Source organism: Neofelis nebulosa, chromosome 6, assembly GCF_028018385.1.
Source record: "Neofelis nebulosa isolate mNeoNeb1 chromosome 6, mNeoNeb1.pri, whole genome shotgun sequence".
Lineage (NCBI taxonomy): Eukaryota > Metazoa > Chordata > Mammalia > Carnivora > Felidae > Neofelis > Neofelis nebulosa.
This window is the reverse complement of record NC_080787.1, coordinates 140,663,413-140,680,516: the sequence shown is the minus strand read 5'-3', so window position 1 is coordinate 140,680,516 and position 17,104 is coordinate 140,663,413. Positions and strand designations below refer to the sequence as shown.

Here is a 17,104-nt window from a genome sequence, read left to right as displayed (position 1 = left end):
ATACTGGAGAATTCGTACATCTGAGCAGGAGTTCAAGCAGCTGGACCCCATCTTTTACCCAGCTAACGAGATTATTCCCACAAGTTTATCTCAGCCCCAACTCATTCATTCATTCATTCATTCATTCAACAGATATTTACTGAGCACATCGGCAGACATTTCCTGAATGTGAAAATGAGCATTACAAATATTTACTTACCCATTCTGCCACAATTATTTGATGAGTTCCCACTCTGTGACAGATATTGTGCAGAGCGGTCAGGATACAGCACTGTCTCTACTTTTGTTGGAGAAGGCAAACAATAAAAATGCAAATAAATGCTTAATCAAGATGCTTACAGGTGTGGGTGATAAGAGTAACTGAGAAAAGCCACTTTGGGAAAGAGGTAAGGAAATGTCTGAGTCTTAGAGCTGACACAGAAGGGATATTGCCATGAGAGAGACAGAGCCAATGGGATGTCCCAGAAGCAGGAAAGGGCTTAGTGTCTTTGAGGTCAGAAAAGAGGCCAGTGTGATCAAAATGTAGTCAGAGAGGCAGGGAGTGATAAGAAAGATTAGGGACATGGTCAGCAGCCAGATCATGCAGGACCTTGTAGGTCCTGGCCAGGAGTATTTTGCATTCTGAGCACAACATAAGCCTTCTTTCCAGGTTTGTATGTGCCCCAAGAAAACCTTGAAAACAGGTACCCAAGCTGTTGTTTCCCCCTGCTCCTCCGCCTAGTCCAGTGCCGTCCACACGGAAGATCTTCAGTAACTATACATTGAATAAATGAATGAACAAATGGATGAATGAGGGATATAAGGGACTGGATCAAGGCCTTACAAGAGGGGGAGGTTTGAATACAGAGAAGAGAGGGGAACAGAGCTGCTTCCTTCCAAACTGTGCAGTAACCCTAGAAATTGAATATTTGATGCCAGTTTTTCCTTATGTCTAAATCTCCCTCACATAATAGACTAGATGCTTTTGGTGAGAATGTGAACTTAGATCATTACAACAGCGCCAGTGCCTTCCTCAGAAATGAGTCGTGTGTAAGATCTTAATTCCAATGTGCCTTTGCCAGTGGTAGCAATTGTTAAGAATGGAAATTTAAGCTGCGAGGGAAAGAACAATATATTAAGATGGTTTTATACTCCATGTTTTTCCCCCCCATAGGATTTCCATGAAATGAGTCATGGTTTGCTTCTTATGCTGGAGAACATCGACAGAAGGAAAAATGAAATTGTCCCTATTGATTCTAACCAGGATGCAGAGACACTTCAGGACCATCACAAGCAGCTTATGGTAAGATATGTGGCCTCCTGCAGCCTCTGGTTATTTTTAGCAGCAATCCATGTCATTTACAGAAAAAGAACGTAGGTGATTATATATAATACACATATATAAATATATAAAATATCTATAATATATATGCATAACATATATATTATATATGTATATTTACCCTTTGCATACCAGTCTCCAACTTCCTCTTTTTTATTCATCATGGTTTCCAATTTACATGAGGCAAACATGCCCATAGGAGATGACATCCACCGTCTTTAGAATCTGCCTCTAGAGTCATTGCTCAATTGCAAACTGGTGCAGCCGCTCTGGAAAGCAGTGTGGAGGTTCCTCAGAAAATTACAAATAGACCTACCTTATGACCCAGCAATAGCACTGCTAGGAATTTACCCCAGGGATACAGGAGTACTGATGCATAGGGGCACTTGTACCCCAATGTTTATAGCAGCACTCTCAACAATAGCCAAATTATGGAAAGAGCCTAAATGTCCATCAACTGATGAATGGATAAAGAAATTGTGGTTTATATACACAATGGAGTACTACGTGGCAATGAGAAAGAATGAAATATGGCCTTTTGTAGCAACGTGGATGGAACTGGAGAGTGTGATGCTAAGTGAAATAAGCCATACAGAGAAAGACAGATACCATATAGTTTCACTCTTATGTGGATCCTGAGAAGCTTAACAGAAACCCATGGGGGAGGGGAAGGAAAAAAAAAAAAAGAGGTTAGAGTGGGAGAGAGCCAAAGCATAAGAGACTCTTAAAAACTGAGAACAAACTGAGGGTTGATGGGGGATGGGAGGGAGGGGAGGGTGGGGGATGGGTATTGAGGAGGGCACCTTTTGGGATGAGCACTGGGTGTTGTATGGAAACCAATTTGACAATAAATTTCATATATTGGAAAAAATTAAAAAAAATAAAAAAATAAAGTCATTGCTTCAATTGCAGAGATCTTAGAAGTTCTTCATCTTAGTAGATTGTTTTTATTAAAAGAGATCTTTGTCAAGTTATATTTTTAATTTAAACTGTATTTGTTACATCCACGTATAAAGTAAAAGTATATTGGGTGGCTTAAATTTTATTTTTATGGACATTGAAACTATTAAAATAGAAAAAGATGCTTAAGACTTCTTAGAGGAAATTAAGGGTACCAGATTTAACAGTATCCTTGTCACCAAGTTTTGTGAAAACTAAGACAAGGGAAATATTAAAAGTTATTTTCATTACCTGACAAAAAGAAACCATACCAGTTCTCAAGGAGAAAGGAACTTATTCTAGCACTGAATTCAAAAGGAAATTTGCAGAATCTCTATGTAGATTCTTATACAAAGGACTTTGGACAATATAATGCAAGTGTACTTAAGGGACTTTATAGAAGACAAAGAAGTATATTTAAGTTCCATTAGGAGAAAATGATTTGCATTTCGTAGCTTTCTGTATTTTTAAAATGTTATTTCTGAACATTTAGTACTCACTAACCTAACCAACAGAATTGGTAGCTTTCAATTTAGTACCACAAATGTCTTAGAAACCAAGAGGAAATAGCTATGCAGTGGCATTTTTACTGACTTTTGACCTGAGACATTAGTTGTAAATGATGAATTACTCATATTTCCTTTAAAAAAAAAAACCCCGAACAAATCCAGAGTATACTTAGACATGTGTATAAAATATTACATTACTAAAAATATTTGTGGCGCACCTGGGTGACTGGGTTGGTTAAGCGTCCGGCTCTTGGTTTTGGCTCAGGTCATGATCTCACAGTTAATGAATTCAAGCCCCGCATTGGGCTCTCTGTCTCTGCTTGGGACTCTCTCTCTCTCTTCTCTCTGGCCCTCCCCTGCTCTCTTTCTCTCTCTCTCTCAAAATAAATAAACTGAAAAAAAATTTTTTTAATATTTGCTATATTTATATGTTAATATTTCACTGTTTAAAAGAATATCTTATGTCTCGTTTGCATGATACTTTCTATTTTAGGCATTTTCACATTTATTCACCAAGTTGAACCTTCCAATATACTTACTGTGGACCAGGCAGGAAATGGTGTTATCATTTTACCGAATGGGAACACTTGAGATTGGAAAGGTTCAGGAGCCTTATAGACTGTTTTTGGCAGAGGCAGGGTTAGAACCCAGACCCCTTATTCCCGAATCCATGGGCTCCTTCATTCTTCCCCGTGTAAGCACAGCATTCAGATACTCAGGCATAATGGTCCACTAGGTTAAACTGATATCATCCCGCCCTTGGGAATTTCCCCCACTTATCAGAAATCCTTCGTAAAATGTTTCTTATCGTATGCATAGCAAATAAGGCATGAGCTATTGGAATCCCAACTCAAAGTGGCCTCACTGCAAGACATGTCTTGCCAACTACTGGTGAATGCTGAAGGCACAGACTGTTTAGAAGCCAAAGAAAAAGTCCATGTGATTGGCAATCGGCTCAAACTTCTCTTGAAGGAGGTCAGCCGACACATCGAGGAGCTGGAGAAGTTATTAGACATGTCAAGCAGTCAGCAGGTAAGCTCTAAGCAGGCATCATCGCGTAGCGTTTCTTACCAAAGAAGCATCACCTTCATCCATTTTTAGAAGGACTTTGAATGTGGTACTTGTCGGAATAGAGTGCCCGCTCTCAATCACTGCTCTTACGAGTCCTGTGTCAAAATAAAAGGAAGCGACTCAAACTGTTGTGATAGGACACTGCTTTTGATTCTGTTACATCAAAAAGACCTCTTGTGATTGTTACTGCTAACCCTTCACCATCACTATTGTGGCATTGTATTTTACCTTGTTGGTTTAGGAATGCACATGTTTTCAGTAACACAGCTGTGGCAGATCATAACCAGTCATCGCATGCGAGTTTTGTGTTTGAACCGTAGAAGGCATGAATTCTCCTGACAGCAGTTAACTCATGGAAAATGTCCTCTGCTCATTTACCTTTTATATATATTTTTTTCTTAAATCTACTACCTCGTGGTAGTATTATGGGTTTTGAGAAATTCATATGTAGATCCAGAGAGACTGGGTAAGACTTCAGACATTCAACTGTGAGATCCTGTTACGAACACACAGACACCCTGCCCTTCTCTAAGCATGCAAAAGCACATGCTACTCTGAATAACAGAGGAGTGCTAGAAATACTACAAAAGCGGGCTCCCGGATGAGTATCTTTTGCTTCTAACTCAAATGAATTGCTTTCTCTCTGGCCTTGAGAGGCCCATAGCTGAAAGACAAGATTCCTTCCCCTCCTTCACTTCCACTCGTCCACATCCACGCCGCTGAGAAACAGTAAAGCTACAAGCAACATAGTAGTAGCAAAACTATACCCATATTTTCCAGCCGGACCAACTTTACAACCAGGAAAGCCTAATCCCCTAGAAGATTAGGTTCTGTTCTTGTAGTTGTCTGATTCTGTTTTCCCCAAGGAATGGTTTGGTTTTAGTGGAGGGTGGGTGGGGACGGGCTGGGAAATGCATCGTGTATCACCAGGCCATCACAGCTTTGGAACACAGAGCCATTAAAGAAACTGTTTCCTATGTAGGATTTGTCTTCCTGGTCTTCTGCGGATGAACTGGACACCTCGGGATCTGTGAGTCCTACGTCAGGAAGAAGCACCCCAAACAGACAAAGAACGGTAACTTTCCACTAGTCGTTTTCACTTGGCCCGTGGGAGGGAACACCGGGGAGTGAGAGTGTCTGTACCTACCGCAGGGACCACAGGCTCCCCCCGGGAAAGCAGGAGTCCCCGTACGGAAGAGGGTTATCACAGTAACACAGAGAAGAGTTGTTTCCTCAGCCAGGCCGCGGGCCCTCCCCACACGCACTCGGGAATGGAAAAGAGCAGTTCTGGTTTTCAAAAAAAATAGGGCTCAACGTGTGGTTGGTACAGGGAGACAAATTACTTCTCTTGCTCCGAGGGCCATCGCTACAATGGTGTTCCCTTGTTCCTTTGGTGGCTCCTCCCTTCAAACCACCACCACCATAGTCCACCTAAAATGTAGGTTCCGTGTAAAGGGGCGCCTCAGCCAGAAGCAGACAAAACTGTGAGTGTCTCATGAGACCATTGAATTTATGAGACAAGCGGAGGTTCTGTTGACTCGCAAGCAAAGAGACTCCTGAAGGTGGTTCTCCAGGTGTTTGTTGACTGTGCTGCCCCCCAAGAGGCAACAGCTCAAGAAGACTCACCCACAAAGCCTTTCAGGGGCTGCCTCACTGGCATTCTGTGAGGACAAAAAGACGAATCTGGCCCCTGCTCCCCTCTATACTTTGATTTCTCTGTGTAATTAGAAGCTTGTTCTGTTTTGTTATTTATTTATTGATTTTTGTCTGGCTTTATGATTACAGTCATTTTTATTCCATCCCATTTTCCTTAGTTTTTAGAAATGTTGATTTCATTTGTACTTTTTTTGTTACAAACACTTAAGTTCTATGCTGATAAATGTTATTATCTTATTTAGGATTGTTTTTTACTACATTCGCTAGTTTCCTATAGATCCTAGTTTAAGAATGTGAAGGAATACTGGCTTTTCGAGTCAAATTTTAGCCCTTACTTAACCGATCAGGTCTTCTTCCCTCTACAAAGAACAGTCTCCTATCGCCATTGTTATTTTTTAGCTGCCAAGGATTTTAATACGAATTCAGTGTTCTAGAAGATGACAAAATATGGCGTGGCATGGCATATGGAACTTTATATTTATTGTAAGTAAATACAGAGAGATCCTTGGCTTGTGTAGAGTCGTTTGTGTTTCTACCATGCGAAGTGGGGGAAGATATACCCACTGTGGTGGGGACTCCTGAGCCACAATTCATGTTTATTCAGTGACTAATGATAGAGATGTGAATCTGTTTCACTTCTTCAACAGAAGAAAAGCCAGTTTCCTGACTTCATGGGTACTGATCATTTCATTTGATTTGTTTTTCTTTTGCTGCACTTTTAGTTTAATTTTTTTTTCAGTAGCTTGTCTTTATTTGCCTGGACTGAACATTCTTCTTTCTTTACCCCTGTTCATTGCAAACAGCCACGAGGCAAATGTAGTCTCTCACAGCCTGGACCCTCTGTCAACAGTCCACATAGCAGGTACCTTATTCTCCTGGTTTCCACACTGTTCTAGAACTCCAAGAGGATGATGAAAATTGTCCGTGATTTAGGTAGGCCTCTATCTGGTCTTCCTCAGGGTAGTCGAGAAATTACTTGTTTCGTCCCACACCCTTTCTCTACTAAATTGGGAAAGACTTTTCTAAGTGCAAAGTATAAGTAAAGCTCAGAGCACAAAGCATTTGGATCCCGCCAAAATTTTATCTAACTATACGTAGGCCATCTGGTACTTTTCATCAAATTGTATTCTGCGTGCGCTTAAGGATTCCATGCGATGGATGGCACAGCCACCGTTCAATTCATGGCAGACTTTCATCATCCTCTTTATTTCTAGATTTTACAATAAGACAGGTAATAGATCAATGAATTATTTACCATTCACAGAACCCACAGATCTGAATAAAATATACTAACATCCCCAGCTTTTTATTTTATTTTCATGTTTTATCCAGATTGTGGGTTTTGAATTCTCAAAATGGCAAGTCCTAACTTGGTATTATTTAAAACTTATAAGCACCTTCTCTCTTCTGCTTATCCTAAAACGTCTCTTCTGCCAGCACACTCAGTCACTCACCTTCCTGACACTTGGCAAGCTCTTTCACCCTGGAAACAAGGGCAGTCAGTGCCCCTGCCCGGGAACGTCCAGAGAGCCTACTCACAGCTGCCACTCCGCGCTTTACATCTGGCTTCCAACAGTCCGTTGTTTCCGCACTTAGCGGTGCTTTGCCTTCTTCGTTGTTGTGTGATGTCTGTGCTCTCCTGCCCTTTCACTAATCAGTTCATATTCCCTGAGACAACTTTTTAAAAAATGAAAACACTGTCTTTGGAGCTGATTTTTCATTCCAGTCCCAAGCAGTTCACTGCTAAAGTAGTTTGCCCCTCTGGAAACTTCTCACCACCGAGCTGGAATCGAAATTCTTGAAAGGAGGGTGAGGGGTAAGGAAGTGTAGAACTGTAAACAACCCCTGAGTAATAGTTTTAGTTTTCCAGCTGTGTGCTGAAGAGACTGGATATTTTATTTGGTCCTTCCTACTCAGCCGAAGCAATGCAGAACGTACTTTGATGTGCTTTCTGGTTTTAAGTCTCCCTTGACTGTACTTTTTCTTTTTTTCATTCCCTTCGGTTTGGTTTGGAGACAGTTTTGGTGGGGGGGGGGGGGGGGGGGCGGGGTTTGTCCATAATGAAATATGAATGGAGAAAAACTCACAAGGGTTTTTGAAGCTAATGATGGACTTCTACCAGTGCCCTGATGTTGTCTTAGTCCCCTACAAGAAAAGCCTATCATATACTGTAGCCAGATCATTGTTTTGTCCATCTCTTCTCCACAAAATGCTGAGGTGCCATGAACAGAGATGGGGACTGTCCCCATAGCAGTCCTTCTAGGATACCAGAGATGAATTCTTTGGCTGACGTACATGATGGTGATGAGAAGGGAAAAGCTCTTATATTATTCTGCGACACCAATAGCAACCGCCTTTTGGTTTCCCGATACCTCATCAGTCTGCTCCCCCAATTCTTTCAGACAGTCGCACAGGTCTTCTGAAAATGTCAAAGGCATCGTTTCTTAGGGCAGCAAGTGTTTCAACACGTCTCCTAACAGGGCTTTGCAGCTGGGACAGCCACATTCTTGCTGTGATATCCACAAGGCGCCTTTCAGCTCTGCTCTGTCCAGCGCTGTTTATTAACATCTTTCTGAGCACACGGCACAGTATTTACTTTGCTACTTAGAGGGTCTAGAATACAAGTGATCTACACCCGAATGGCAGACGTCATCAAACACCTTGGCAGACAGGCTGTGGTTGAACATTCTTGGACTTCTTGACTTTTTGGCACTTCTGCTTGGGTGCATCCAACCCCGACAATGGAATGCAGAGTCTGCTGGGAAAGAATTAACTTCACTCATAATCCAGGTTGTCACGGTGTTCCTTTACATTGACACTTGAGTGTACCTTGTGTTTGATCTTGCACTGGTCCAGCAAATTTGAAAGGCTATGGCAGAAGCACAAAGTTTAGAACGTTGACCCCAGCAATCTACAATAGAAAATTTTAGACACGTGCTCTTCCTAAGAGACGAAAGAGGTGGAGGTGGAAGAAAGTGGGTATCAGTTTGAAGGAAAGGGTTCTTATATTATTTTTGTTGTTTAAGGGCTGATGTGAACGCAGTCGCTTATCTGCTCTATATGGTTTCAGTTTGATTTTATGGCCACTGTTCTATGTCCTCTTACATAATATTCTAAGCCCACATATAGATTGATGCCATTATTTACTGTCCACCTACTATGTTTAGACCCTGGGCTTATAAAAGTAATATCGTATGGCTCCTGCCATTAAAAGACCTGCAATGTCTCAGAATCTACAGATTCCCTAAATCAATTACAAGGAGCTCCTTAAGACTCCTTAAAAATTATAAACAGTTGAAAAATATCATGCGTATATTCACAGTACCTATTCGTAATTTTTTAGATTAGAGAGATTTAAGAAGTAATGCTTACGACGGTCCAGCCGGACTTTTTTCCTACTTTTGACTTAAAATTGTCTAACTCGATCACCAGTAAGTCTTCAAAACTCTACTGTGGATTATTTGAAGTTGACAAATAGAAAGATTTAACTCCAAATTCCAGAAAGACAAAGGAATAATTGCTGTGTAGTCTGGATACAGGGAAGTGATGACCTCATTCCAAAACCTAACCAAAAATTCTAACATGCAAAACTTCCTTGGACACCTTTGGTCTCTAGCACCTTCTGCACAGAGGACCCAGATGGAATGAGAAGTCATTCCATGAGTCAGTTTCTTATGGAATTTTTCTTCAAGTCTTTTCTGTCAGGCTGCTCCCTGGGGACCCGCTTACTCATAGCCTTCAAAGAGCCTCCCTTCTAGGACAGGCTGGCACCAAAGCTGAGGCCAGTTATGGGACAAGGCTCCAATATGTTTTTCTTTTCTAATAGTTTGAGGTATGCATTCCCAGTGTTTCCCAGGAACAAGTCAGCCTCTTTGGCAAATGCGTCACATCTTTGAAGGCACTACTAATGAATCAGGACTATTTTCCTGGGAGAAAAGGCAGAGTACAGCTGATTCCCAATGGTAGGAGTTAGCACACCTTTGCTTCAATAGGATGATAAGATAATAATGATAAATTGTGGCATTTATTTAGCACTTAAAGTGTCCTGAGCACTATGCAAAGCACTGAATACGCATTACCTCGTTTAACCCTTACCACACCCCCAGGGCATGGCTATATTCCCAATTGTACAGACAAGGACACTGAGGGTTAGAGGCATGGAGATTTAAGATTTGAACCAGGTCTCCCTGACTCTGGATCCTAGCTCATGAATCACTTCACTCTGCCAAAGGGCTATTGGTGGGTGGGATTCTTTACACAGCCAGTTCCCAGGCTTGGACTACCACAGCCTGCCTTAAACTGCTTCAGACGAGCCAGTTCGAACAATAAAAAATATTACTATTTTTTTTTTTTTTTGAGAAGACGGAAATCCTAAATTGATTCTGGAAATTTGTCTTCTGTGCCACATATGCAGGGAACAAAGATTATTCACACAAGAGCAGGCAGCAAGATCAGACACAACCTGGGTATCTCCTCAAAATAAATTCCTACTACTATACTGGCAGTGTTAACTAACAAGTAACAAAATGAATTGAGAGTTTCTTTTCGCTTGCCTTTCAATAATTTATGCCCACAAGTAATTCATTTTGTTCTCCTTGATCGTGTAAACTCTTTGAGATGAGTCATCCTTTGTACACGCTGTCAGGACTCTTACATGCCTTGCTCATACTTTTCTTTTGTGCGGTGTGTGGTTCTATACAGCTTCCTCGCACAACTATACGCATTTTGGGAAAGAGATGAAAGCAACTCCTGGACAAGTCTTTACCCCAAAATTTGAATGAGTGAGAAAACTTATAAAATAAATATTTACTTGCAGAGAATAAGCACACTTTGGCTGGACAGAAACACCTCCATTGATTAAGTTCCTTGGATAAGTTTACACATTTCATTTTTTCCTCCTCTATGAACACAGTTTCAGCTGGCATCCATTGGTGTAGTAAGGCCATTGGAGAACGATGAGCGACCAGTGAGTTGTCTTTGTTCTTTCCCTTGTCAAATTTCCCAAGACTTTTGATGCAGGTGGTCTTAGGTCAATAGATAAATATTAAAAGTGCCCCCTGGTACCATTATCCTGTTGGTATCAGAAGCTGTAGCTCAGGCTCGTCCTAAGAAGAGGCAACATTGGGCATGTTGACACCCTGGTAGTTGCCCCCAGTGGGTGGCAGTTTTTCTCAGTAGATAACGTGGACATTTCCAGGAGCAGTCAGCTGCACAGAAGCTTACTAATCACTGTGTGTTCTCTTTGTCCCTATCTCGGCCCATTACGTCTCCCTAGGTTAGCATTTTCAACATTAGAAGGCACACACTAATTACATTTTAATAAGGAATGCTCTGATGCTGTTAAATGTGCCATGTCCTTCAACAGAGCCCATATTCCAAAGATGATGACCTTTCTAGTTTTTCTCAGGAGTGGACTTGTCAATGGGCAGCCCTTGTTTTGATCTTGATCTTTGGCTTCATTGCTAAAAGAAGATAATAATTGACAACCAGAGGCTATTCACCTCTGTCAGCAAAATTGCATTATCAATTACACGCATAAATGTGTCCATAACTGATGTCCTTAAATGTCTTCTAAAGAAAAAGGCTCAGTTGGAAATCTCCTCACTTTATTTAAATGTTGAATAATGAGGAAATGTGGAGCTGTCTTCTGTCCTCCTGTTGTAACTCATCCAGTGACAGGTGGCAAGTGTTGTTTGTCAGGGCGTATTTTCAGGTCAAGGGAAAGATACATTGAAGGAAAATTCAATCCAGAGTTCGTAGGTAGCTGTCTCATTCTTCTCACGACACTTTAAGGCAAACCATTGAATTCATACACTGTCACAGCCAAAATGATTTTAAGATATTAATGCACCCTTGTCTTTGCAAGTGAGAAACAATGAAGACCAGAGAGACTAAATTACTTGCCCAAGGTTGCACAATTGCCTCAAACAAAATGCCCTCGTGTCCATAGACTGACTTGATCTGTGGGGCTTCATGATTAGAGGCATTTTTTTTTAACATTTTATTTATTTTTGAGACAGGGAGAGACAGAGCATGAACGGGGGAGGGTCAGAGAGAGAGGGAGACACAGAATCTGAAACAGGCTCCAGGCTCTGAGCTGTCAGCACAGAGCCCGACGCGGGGCTCGAACTCACGGGCCGCGAGATCATGACCTGAGCCAAAGTCGGCCGCTTAACTGACTGAGCCACCCAGGCGCCCCTGAGGCATTTGTTTTAGACACGAGGAAATCACTCACTTCCAAATATTGTAAGATACAAGTATCGTCTCCTTTGCTTCTACACGTGAGATACCTGTGACATAACTGTGACCTGGACAACTTTCATTCGTGTCACCAAACAACAGGATGTTGCAGAGAATGTGGTTGCCGAGCAGGGACGTGAGAACCCTGCCTTCCTGCTAGAGCTCTTCATTTAATTGTGTGATTTGTGGCCAGTGATTTACCCTACCCATAGAGGCCAAGTTTGGGAAGTTAAAAATCTCAGGGTGGAAATCTCAGTTCTGCCACTTGCTAGCTGTATAACCTTGAGCCAGTTACTTCCTCTCTCTGAGTCTCCTTTCCATCATCTATAAAATGTAGATAACAAGCACACGGAGGAGGACTATAATGGGGATTAAGTGAGAGAATAGGATAAATGCTTAGTGTGTTGCCCAGCAATTAGAAGAGTAAATGTTAACTCTCCTTAGCCACTTATCTACAAAGTTAGAAGGTGGATTAGATATTCTCTAAGGCTTTATTTCACCATGAATATTTTATAATTATGTAGCTTGAGAAGTTTCTATTTTTTCCTTCCATTAATAGCTATGTGGCATACTTCATTTATGCTCTACTATATTTTCACAAAATGTACAACCTTTCCTATTCAGTTCATTAGGAATAACTCATTGGTCTTAGCATGAGGGCAGTTAATCAGTTTGACCACTAGATGGTGGTTAAACTCTTACGGTCTCTCAGTTGGTAGATTATTTATACTGACCAATTATTAGAAGACGTAAAATGTATAAAATATGGAACTTCCAAGTTGGAAGGCCATCTAACCTAATTTGAAGGGTTTGAAGAAGTTGGCACGTAGAGGTGAAATGAGTTGTTCAAGGTCACACAGCCATTAGTTTTCGACTTTGGAAAAGAATACAGTCCCAGTTTGGGCCAATGATTTGTTTTTTCATTACACTGCAAGAACTGTACCAGAAACACAGTATGGTATGTGGCTGCTTGGGGCTTCTGCAGGACTAAGCTGTTCGTCTCACATCTGTCTTTGATGGTGTCATAAGAAAGCTCTGAGTACTCCCTCTGTTCCTTTTTTTTAGGGGGATTATGTCTGCTTTTTATCTTAACAGTCATTTTCTTTGGGATACCCCTTATCCCCCACTTATATGAATGTGATGTTTTCAGACATGGCTAACGGGATATAGCTAGAAACACAATGTTTTCTTACGAGAAAAATGTACAGAGTAACCAATATAGTTTTTCCACCTTCATATCTCTCCAGTGGCCTCACATTCAGTGTCCTTACTCTTAGTGATATCATAACCATTAGGTAACTCATACTAGGTATGGAGGAATGTGTCTCATTGGTACATAAATTCTTTCTGCTCCTGCAGTGTTTTGTGTGTGCGTGCATGCATGTGTGTTATGTGTGTATGTACAAATGCCTCTTGTAAATAACATTTCCTTCTATGACTTTTCCACTACTAACCAAACAAGACATCAACAGATGATCACAAAGAGAAAACAGTGCATCCTATAGCCAGGACTTATTTCCATATTCAATATTTTGCCGTCTTTCTTGATTCATACCTAATCTCTAATGCACTATATAAAGGGAGATGGAAAAATGGAAGTAGATAGGCAAACTTGGAACTTTGAGTCTAGAAGGAGCCTTCAAGAAGACACTCTGTTCTGCTCAGAAAATGGTGTCCGTTTCCCGAAGTCCCAGAGCCAGTGACAGATGGGATCGGCCTAGAATCCATGTCGTTCCACATCAGTGTCCTGTAGACCGACTCTGCTGTCGCCTTGTTCCTACAGCTTTGGAACCCACTTGGGTCAGGGCCAGATGCTGATTCAGTGCAAGATGAAACCAGGGTATACTCTTAGATTATTTAAACTTGATGGGTCTCTGCAAGATGGCCGTGGATGTTCTTATCCTTGCTGCATGGATTTCGGCACATCCAGGATGGCTAGATGGGATACTTTGTATGATTCTGACAGCAACTAATTTTGCCTAATGGTGCTACTGATACTGTGAAACCAAAAATGTCCCACATCAAACATCCACATTTGAATTATCCTGGATCTACTTAATCTATGCTGGTAGAATGTGTATAGGGCAGTTAATCTTTGTTGACGGGAAATGTTTCACCAAATTAAGGGGTGGAATTTGAAGCCAATGAGCTGCCTTTAGTTGACTGACTAAATGTTTATTTTCCATCAGGGAAGTTTCCAAAACACTCTTCATGTGGTGGTGGGAGATCCCCTACCGCAGAAGGCTGCCAGCTAATTGACGGGTTGGGTTGTGTTTGGCATGGTCCTCTAGCTTCCAGGAAGGTGAGGAAGCAAAATGCAGCATCCATCCAGCATTTGAGATATTTGAGTTGTTTATGTTGATTCTCCTCTCAGGTCCATAAAAGGTGGCTGCGATTCCTCCCTTTCTGAGCCTCGGCCAGCTCGGTCCGGCCGGGCCTTCTTACTCAGAGTCCTCCGCGCGGCCCTTCCACTCCAGCTTCTCCTGTTGCTCCTCATCGGGCTCGCCTGCCTCGTACCAATGTCAGAGGAAGACTATAGTTGTGCCCTCTCCAACAACTTTGCCCGGTCATTCCACCCCATGCTCAGATACACAAACGGCCCTCCTCCACTCTGAACCAGGGCGATGCCAGCCGCATGTAGAGGATTTGGCCAAAAGCAATCCTACGCTAACCCAAAGAGGACCTGCATCTTGGCGAATGCCCTGGGTGTGGCAGCGTTAGCCCTCCCCTGTAGCCTCTGTGTGCAAATCATGGCTTCGGAGGGGGATGGTAAATAATGACAGGAGGAGAGCAGACACGACAGGTTGGGAAGAAATGTTCTTTGAAACTCTGAGCCTCAGCACTAAAGAGATTAAGGACCTCCATTGTTCTCTGGACGCATGAGTTCTGGGCCACTGGCCCATTCTATGCATACCCAAGGACTTCAGTAGACTGTCCGGGCACCTTTCCCACGGTGCTGCTCCATCCATTTGGTAAAGGACTCTTCCAGAATGCCATGTTGGCATCGAACAATCTACCAAGCAATCAGTGCTGCAGAGATTTTAGAACCTTGTAACATACAATTTTTAAGAGCTTATATGGCACCTTTCTTTTTACCTTGTTTTCCTTTGGGGCATGATGTTCTAACCTTTGCTTTAGAAGCACAAGCTGTAAATCTAAAAGGCACTTTTTTAAAGGTATAAAGAAAAACTGGATGTAATAAATAAGATCATGGAAGGCTTTATGTGAAAAAAAAGTTGAATGTTATAGTTAAAAAAAAGATATTTATGTATGTACAGTTTGCTAAAGCCAAGTTTTGTTTGTATTGATTTCTTTGCATTTATTATAGATACTATAAAATCTTTTGTCTGTGCTTTTTTTCTTCCCCTTAAACAAATGACTCTAAATTTGCCTATTAAGCAGACCCTTATCAGAATGTAACCTAAATGATCGTTTTTGCAGAATGAGTGAAACTGAAACATAAGTATATGTTAAGAGGATGATTACAGGTAGTGCACATTTAGACATAAAGGATTCTGGATGCTTCCTTTCACCCTCCTTTCCCATAGCTAGTGGTATCTCCTGACCTCTTACTCCCCAACACCTTTCACAGCCCCCTTTCTTCTCTATTCCCTTTGCCCAGTTGGAAGAAATCCCATTTAATCTCCTGACTGAGACCCTGTCTCCACTCCATCCTAAGGATCCACAATAGCCATGTGGATTTTCCTAAAGCATTCTTGTTCATGTCCCTACTGTATCCAAAACCTATTGCTTTTCGTTGTCTACCAGAAGAAATACGGTTTTCATTCATCATTCAACTCCACATACAGTAAGATTTTACTCTGCCCTTCTGATCTTGCCAAACCTTGGCCCTCGTGGAATTGTTTGGTGCCCATGGTGTTTTAATCCATCCTTTGATAATTGGAAGAGGAAGGTTTATGTAAAGCCCAGGTCTCCGGCTCCTCCTGAAAATGGAAAGCTCCGATGTATTAGGTGCATATTCCTGCGTGACAATAATTGCCGGGGTGATGTGGTTTCTGTCCCCTGAAGAACAGGAAGAGACTGCTTCTACATTCGCTCTTCTACCCTCTCAACTCCTGTCACCACTTGCACCGGTCTAATTCCTGTAGGTATTTCGTTTACAAATCCTGCTCACTGTGGACGATTTCAGCAAAGCGGAGGTACTCCAAATTGCCTGAAACTGCCTGCTGCGGTTTCCATGATATCTGTAGCCTGAATGCCATCTCAGCTCGGGTTCCTGAGGTTTACTAGGTTTCCCAATTCCTGGGATCACTGCGGACCTTCTCATCCTATCCCTGGGGGTACCACCTGGGAGCTTGCCTGAGGTGAGTGTAGCTCTACTGACTGTTGAAAAGCACCGCCTCGTACTGTCTTACCTCCACAGTTTTCTTCTCACTGCTCCATGTCTCCTCTCTCCCAAGACTCCCCTCACGAGCCGCCATCAGGAAGACTTTCCTGATCGCTGTTGGACTATCTTTAAGACTTCCTTCTATGACCTTTCCTCACGTGGCTGTTCTGCTTTCTACTGTCAGGTGATTCCCGTCTCATTCCCCATGAAACCCCACTCAGGGATCAGATCGGAGTTGCGTTGTTCTTTTTTAAGGAAGAGAAACCTGTGCTGAAGCCTCCCATCTTCCTGCTTCTGGAAAGGCGGTGAGCAGTGGCTGAGATTGGAGCTGCGGGCAGCCTCACCTGAGATTGGGCCTCGGTCCTCCCTCGCTTCCCTGCCACTCCTGCTCTGAAATCCAAGAAGTGGTGGGCCGGCCTCAGGAGCAGTCCAGCCCCTCCAGACACACACGTTGCCCCTGTTAGGGAAATCGCCACACAAGGAGGCATTAGTGATGGAAAAAACCCAGCATCACGAGACTGCAGAGCCGTCCCTTCTCCACATTATGATTCACTGACTCACTAGGCATCTCCCATCACTGAAGACAAGTGTTCCATGTGGCTGAGAAAAAAGTTCGGTTTTAAGAAAAATCTTGAGTGTCATCTTTTTGTGCCTTTCTAAAAACCACCGTGACACACACAGGGTTGCATGACTCGTGCTCCTATTAAACTTTAGAAGACTCAGACAATCCAGCATCGGAACAGAACAAAGTGGAAAGTTCCGGCGAATGTAAGCATTGAAGAAGCCACGAGGTCATGGCTTCCCCCGGGTGGTGATAGGACTGGTCTAGTGAGGACCACGCCAGCCACAGTCGGGTACCTCTTCCTGGAGCCCTCACTCCTACCTACCTTTTGAGGAAGGGGACGCCGGACAGCATTAGGAGCGCCCTTACCTGTGCCCCCCGCTATCCTGTTAACAGAGACAGAGAACATGTTCAGCAAAGGCTTCGGGGACAAGATGAGGCTTTTAAAAGAATGTACA

General features: G+C 42.5%; 1 protein-coding gene and 1 long non-coding RNA gene across 23 annotated transcripts in view; one reads left to right on the top strand and one right to left on the bottom strand.

Moving 5' to 3' along the window:
- The window catches only part of SYNE1 (spectrin repeat containing nuclear envelope protein 1), a 490,159-nt gene that overhangs the window by 465,842 nt on the left and 7,213 nt on the right, over positions 1-17,104 (top strand). For 17 of the 22 annotated variants that reach the window (XM_058735678.1, XM_058735677.1, XM_058735691.1 and 14 more), the window contains 5 exons: positions 1,154-1,282; positions 3,589-3,801; positions 4,823-4,915; positions 6,300-6,358; positions 14,111-15,076. In XM_058735678.1, coding sequence (XP_058591661.1) covers positions 1,154-1,282; positions 3,589-3,801; positions 4,823-4,915; positions 6,300-6,358; positions 14,111-14,351 — 735 coding nt within the window. In that variant the 3' untranslated portion in view covers positions 14,352-15,076. Of the gene's footprint in view, positions 1-1,153; positions 1,283-3,588; positions 3,802-4,822; positions 4,916-6,299; positions 6,359-6,933; positions 7,506-14,110; positions 15,077-17,104 lie in introns of those variants that run through there. The other 5 variants (XM_058735695.1, XM_058735696.1, XM_058735693.1 and 2 more) reach the window with 4 other exon arrangements.
- Positions 208-16,819, bottom strand: LOC131515061 (uncharacterized). Its single transcript, XR_009263412.1, has 4 exons — positions 16,646-16,819; positions 16,429-16,541; positions 3,841-3,935; positions 208-280 (listed from the first exon to the last, which is right to left on the bottom strand). It is a non-coding gene; the product is annotated as an uncharacterized LOC131515061 (long non-coding RNA).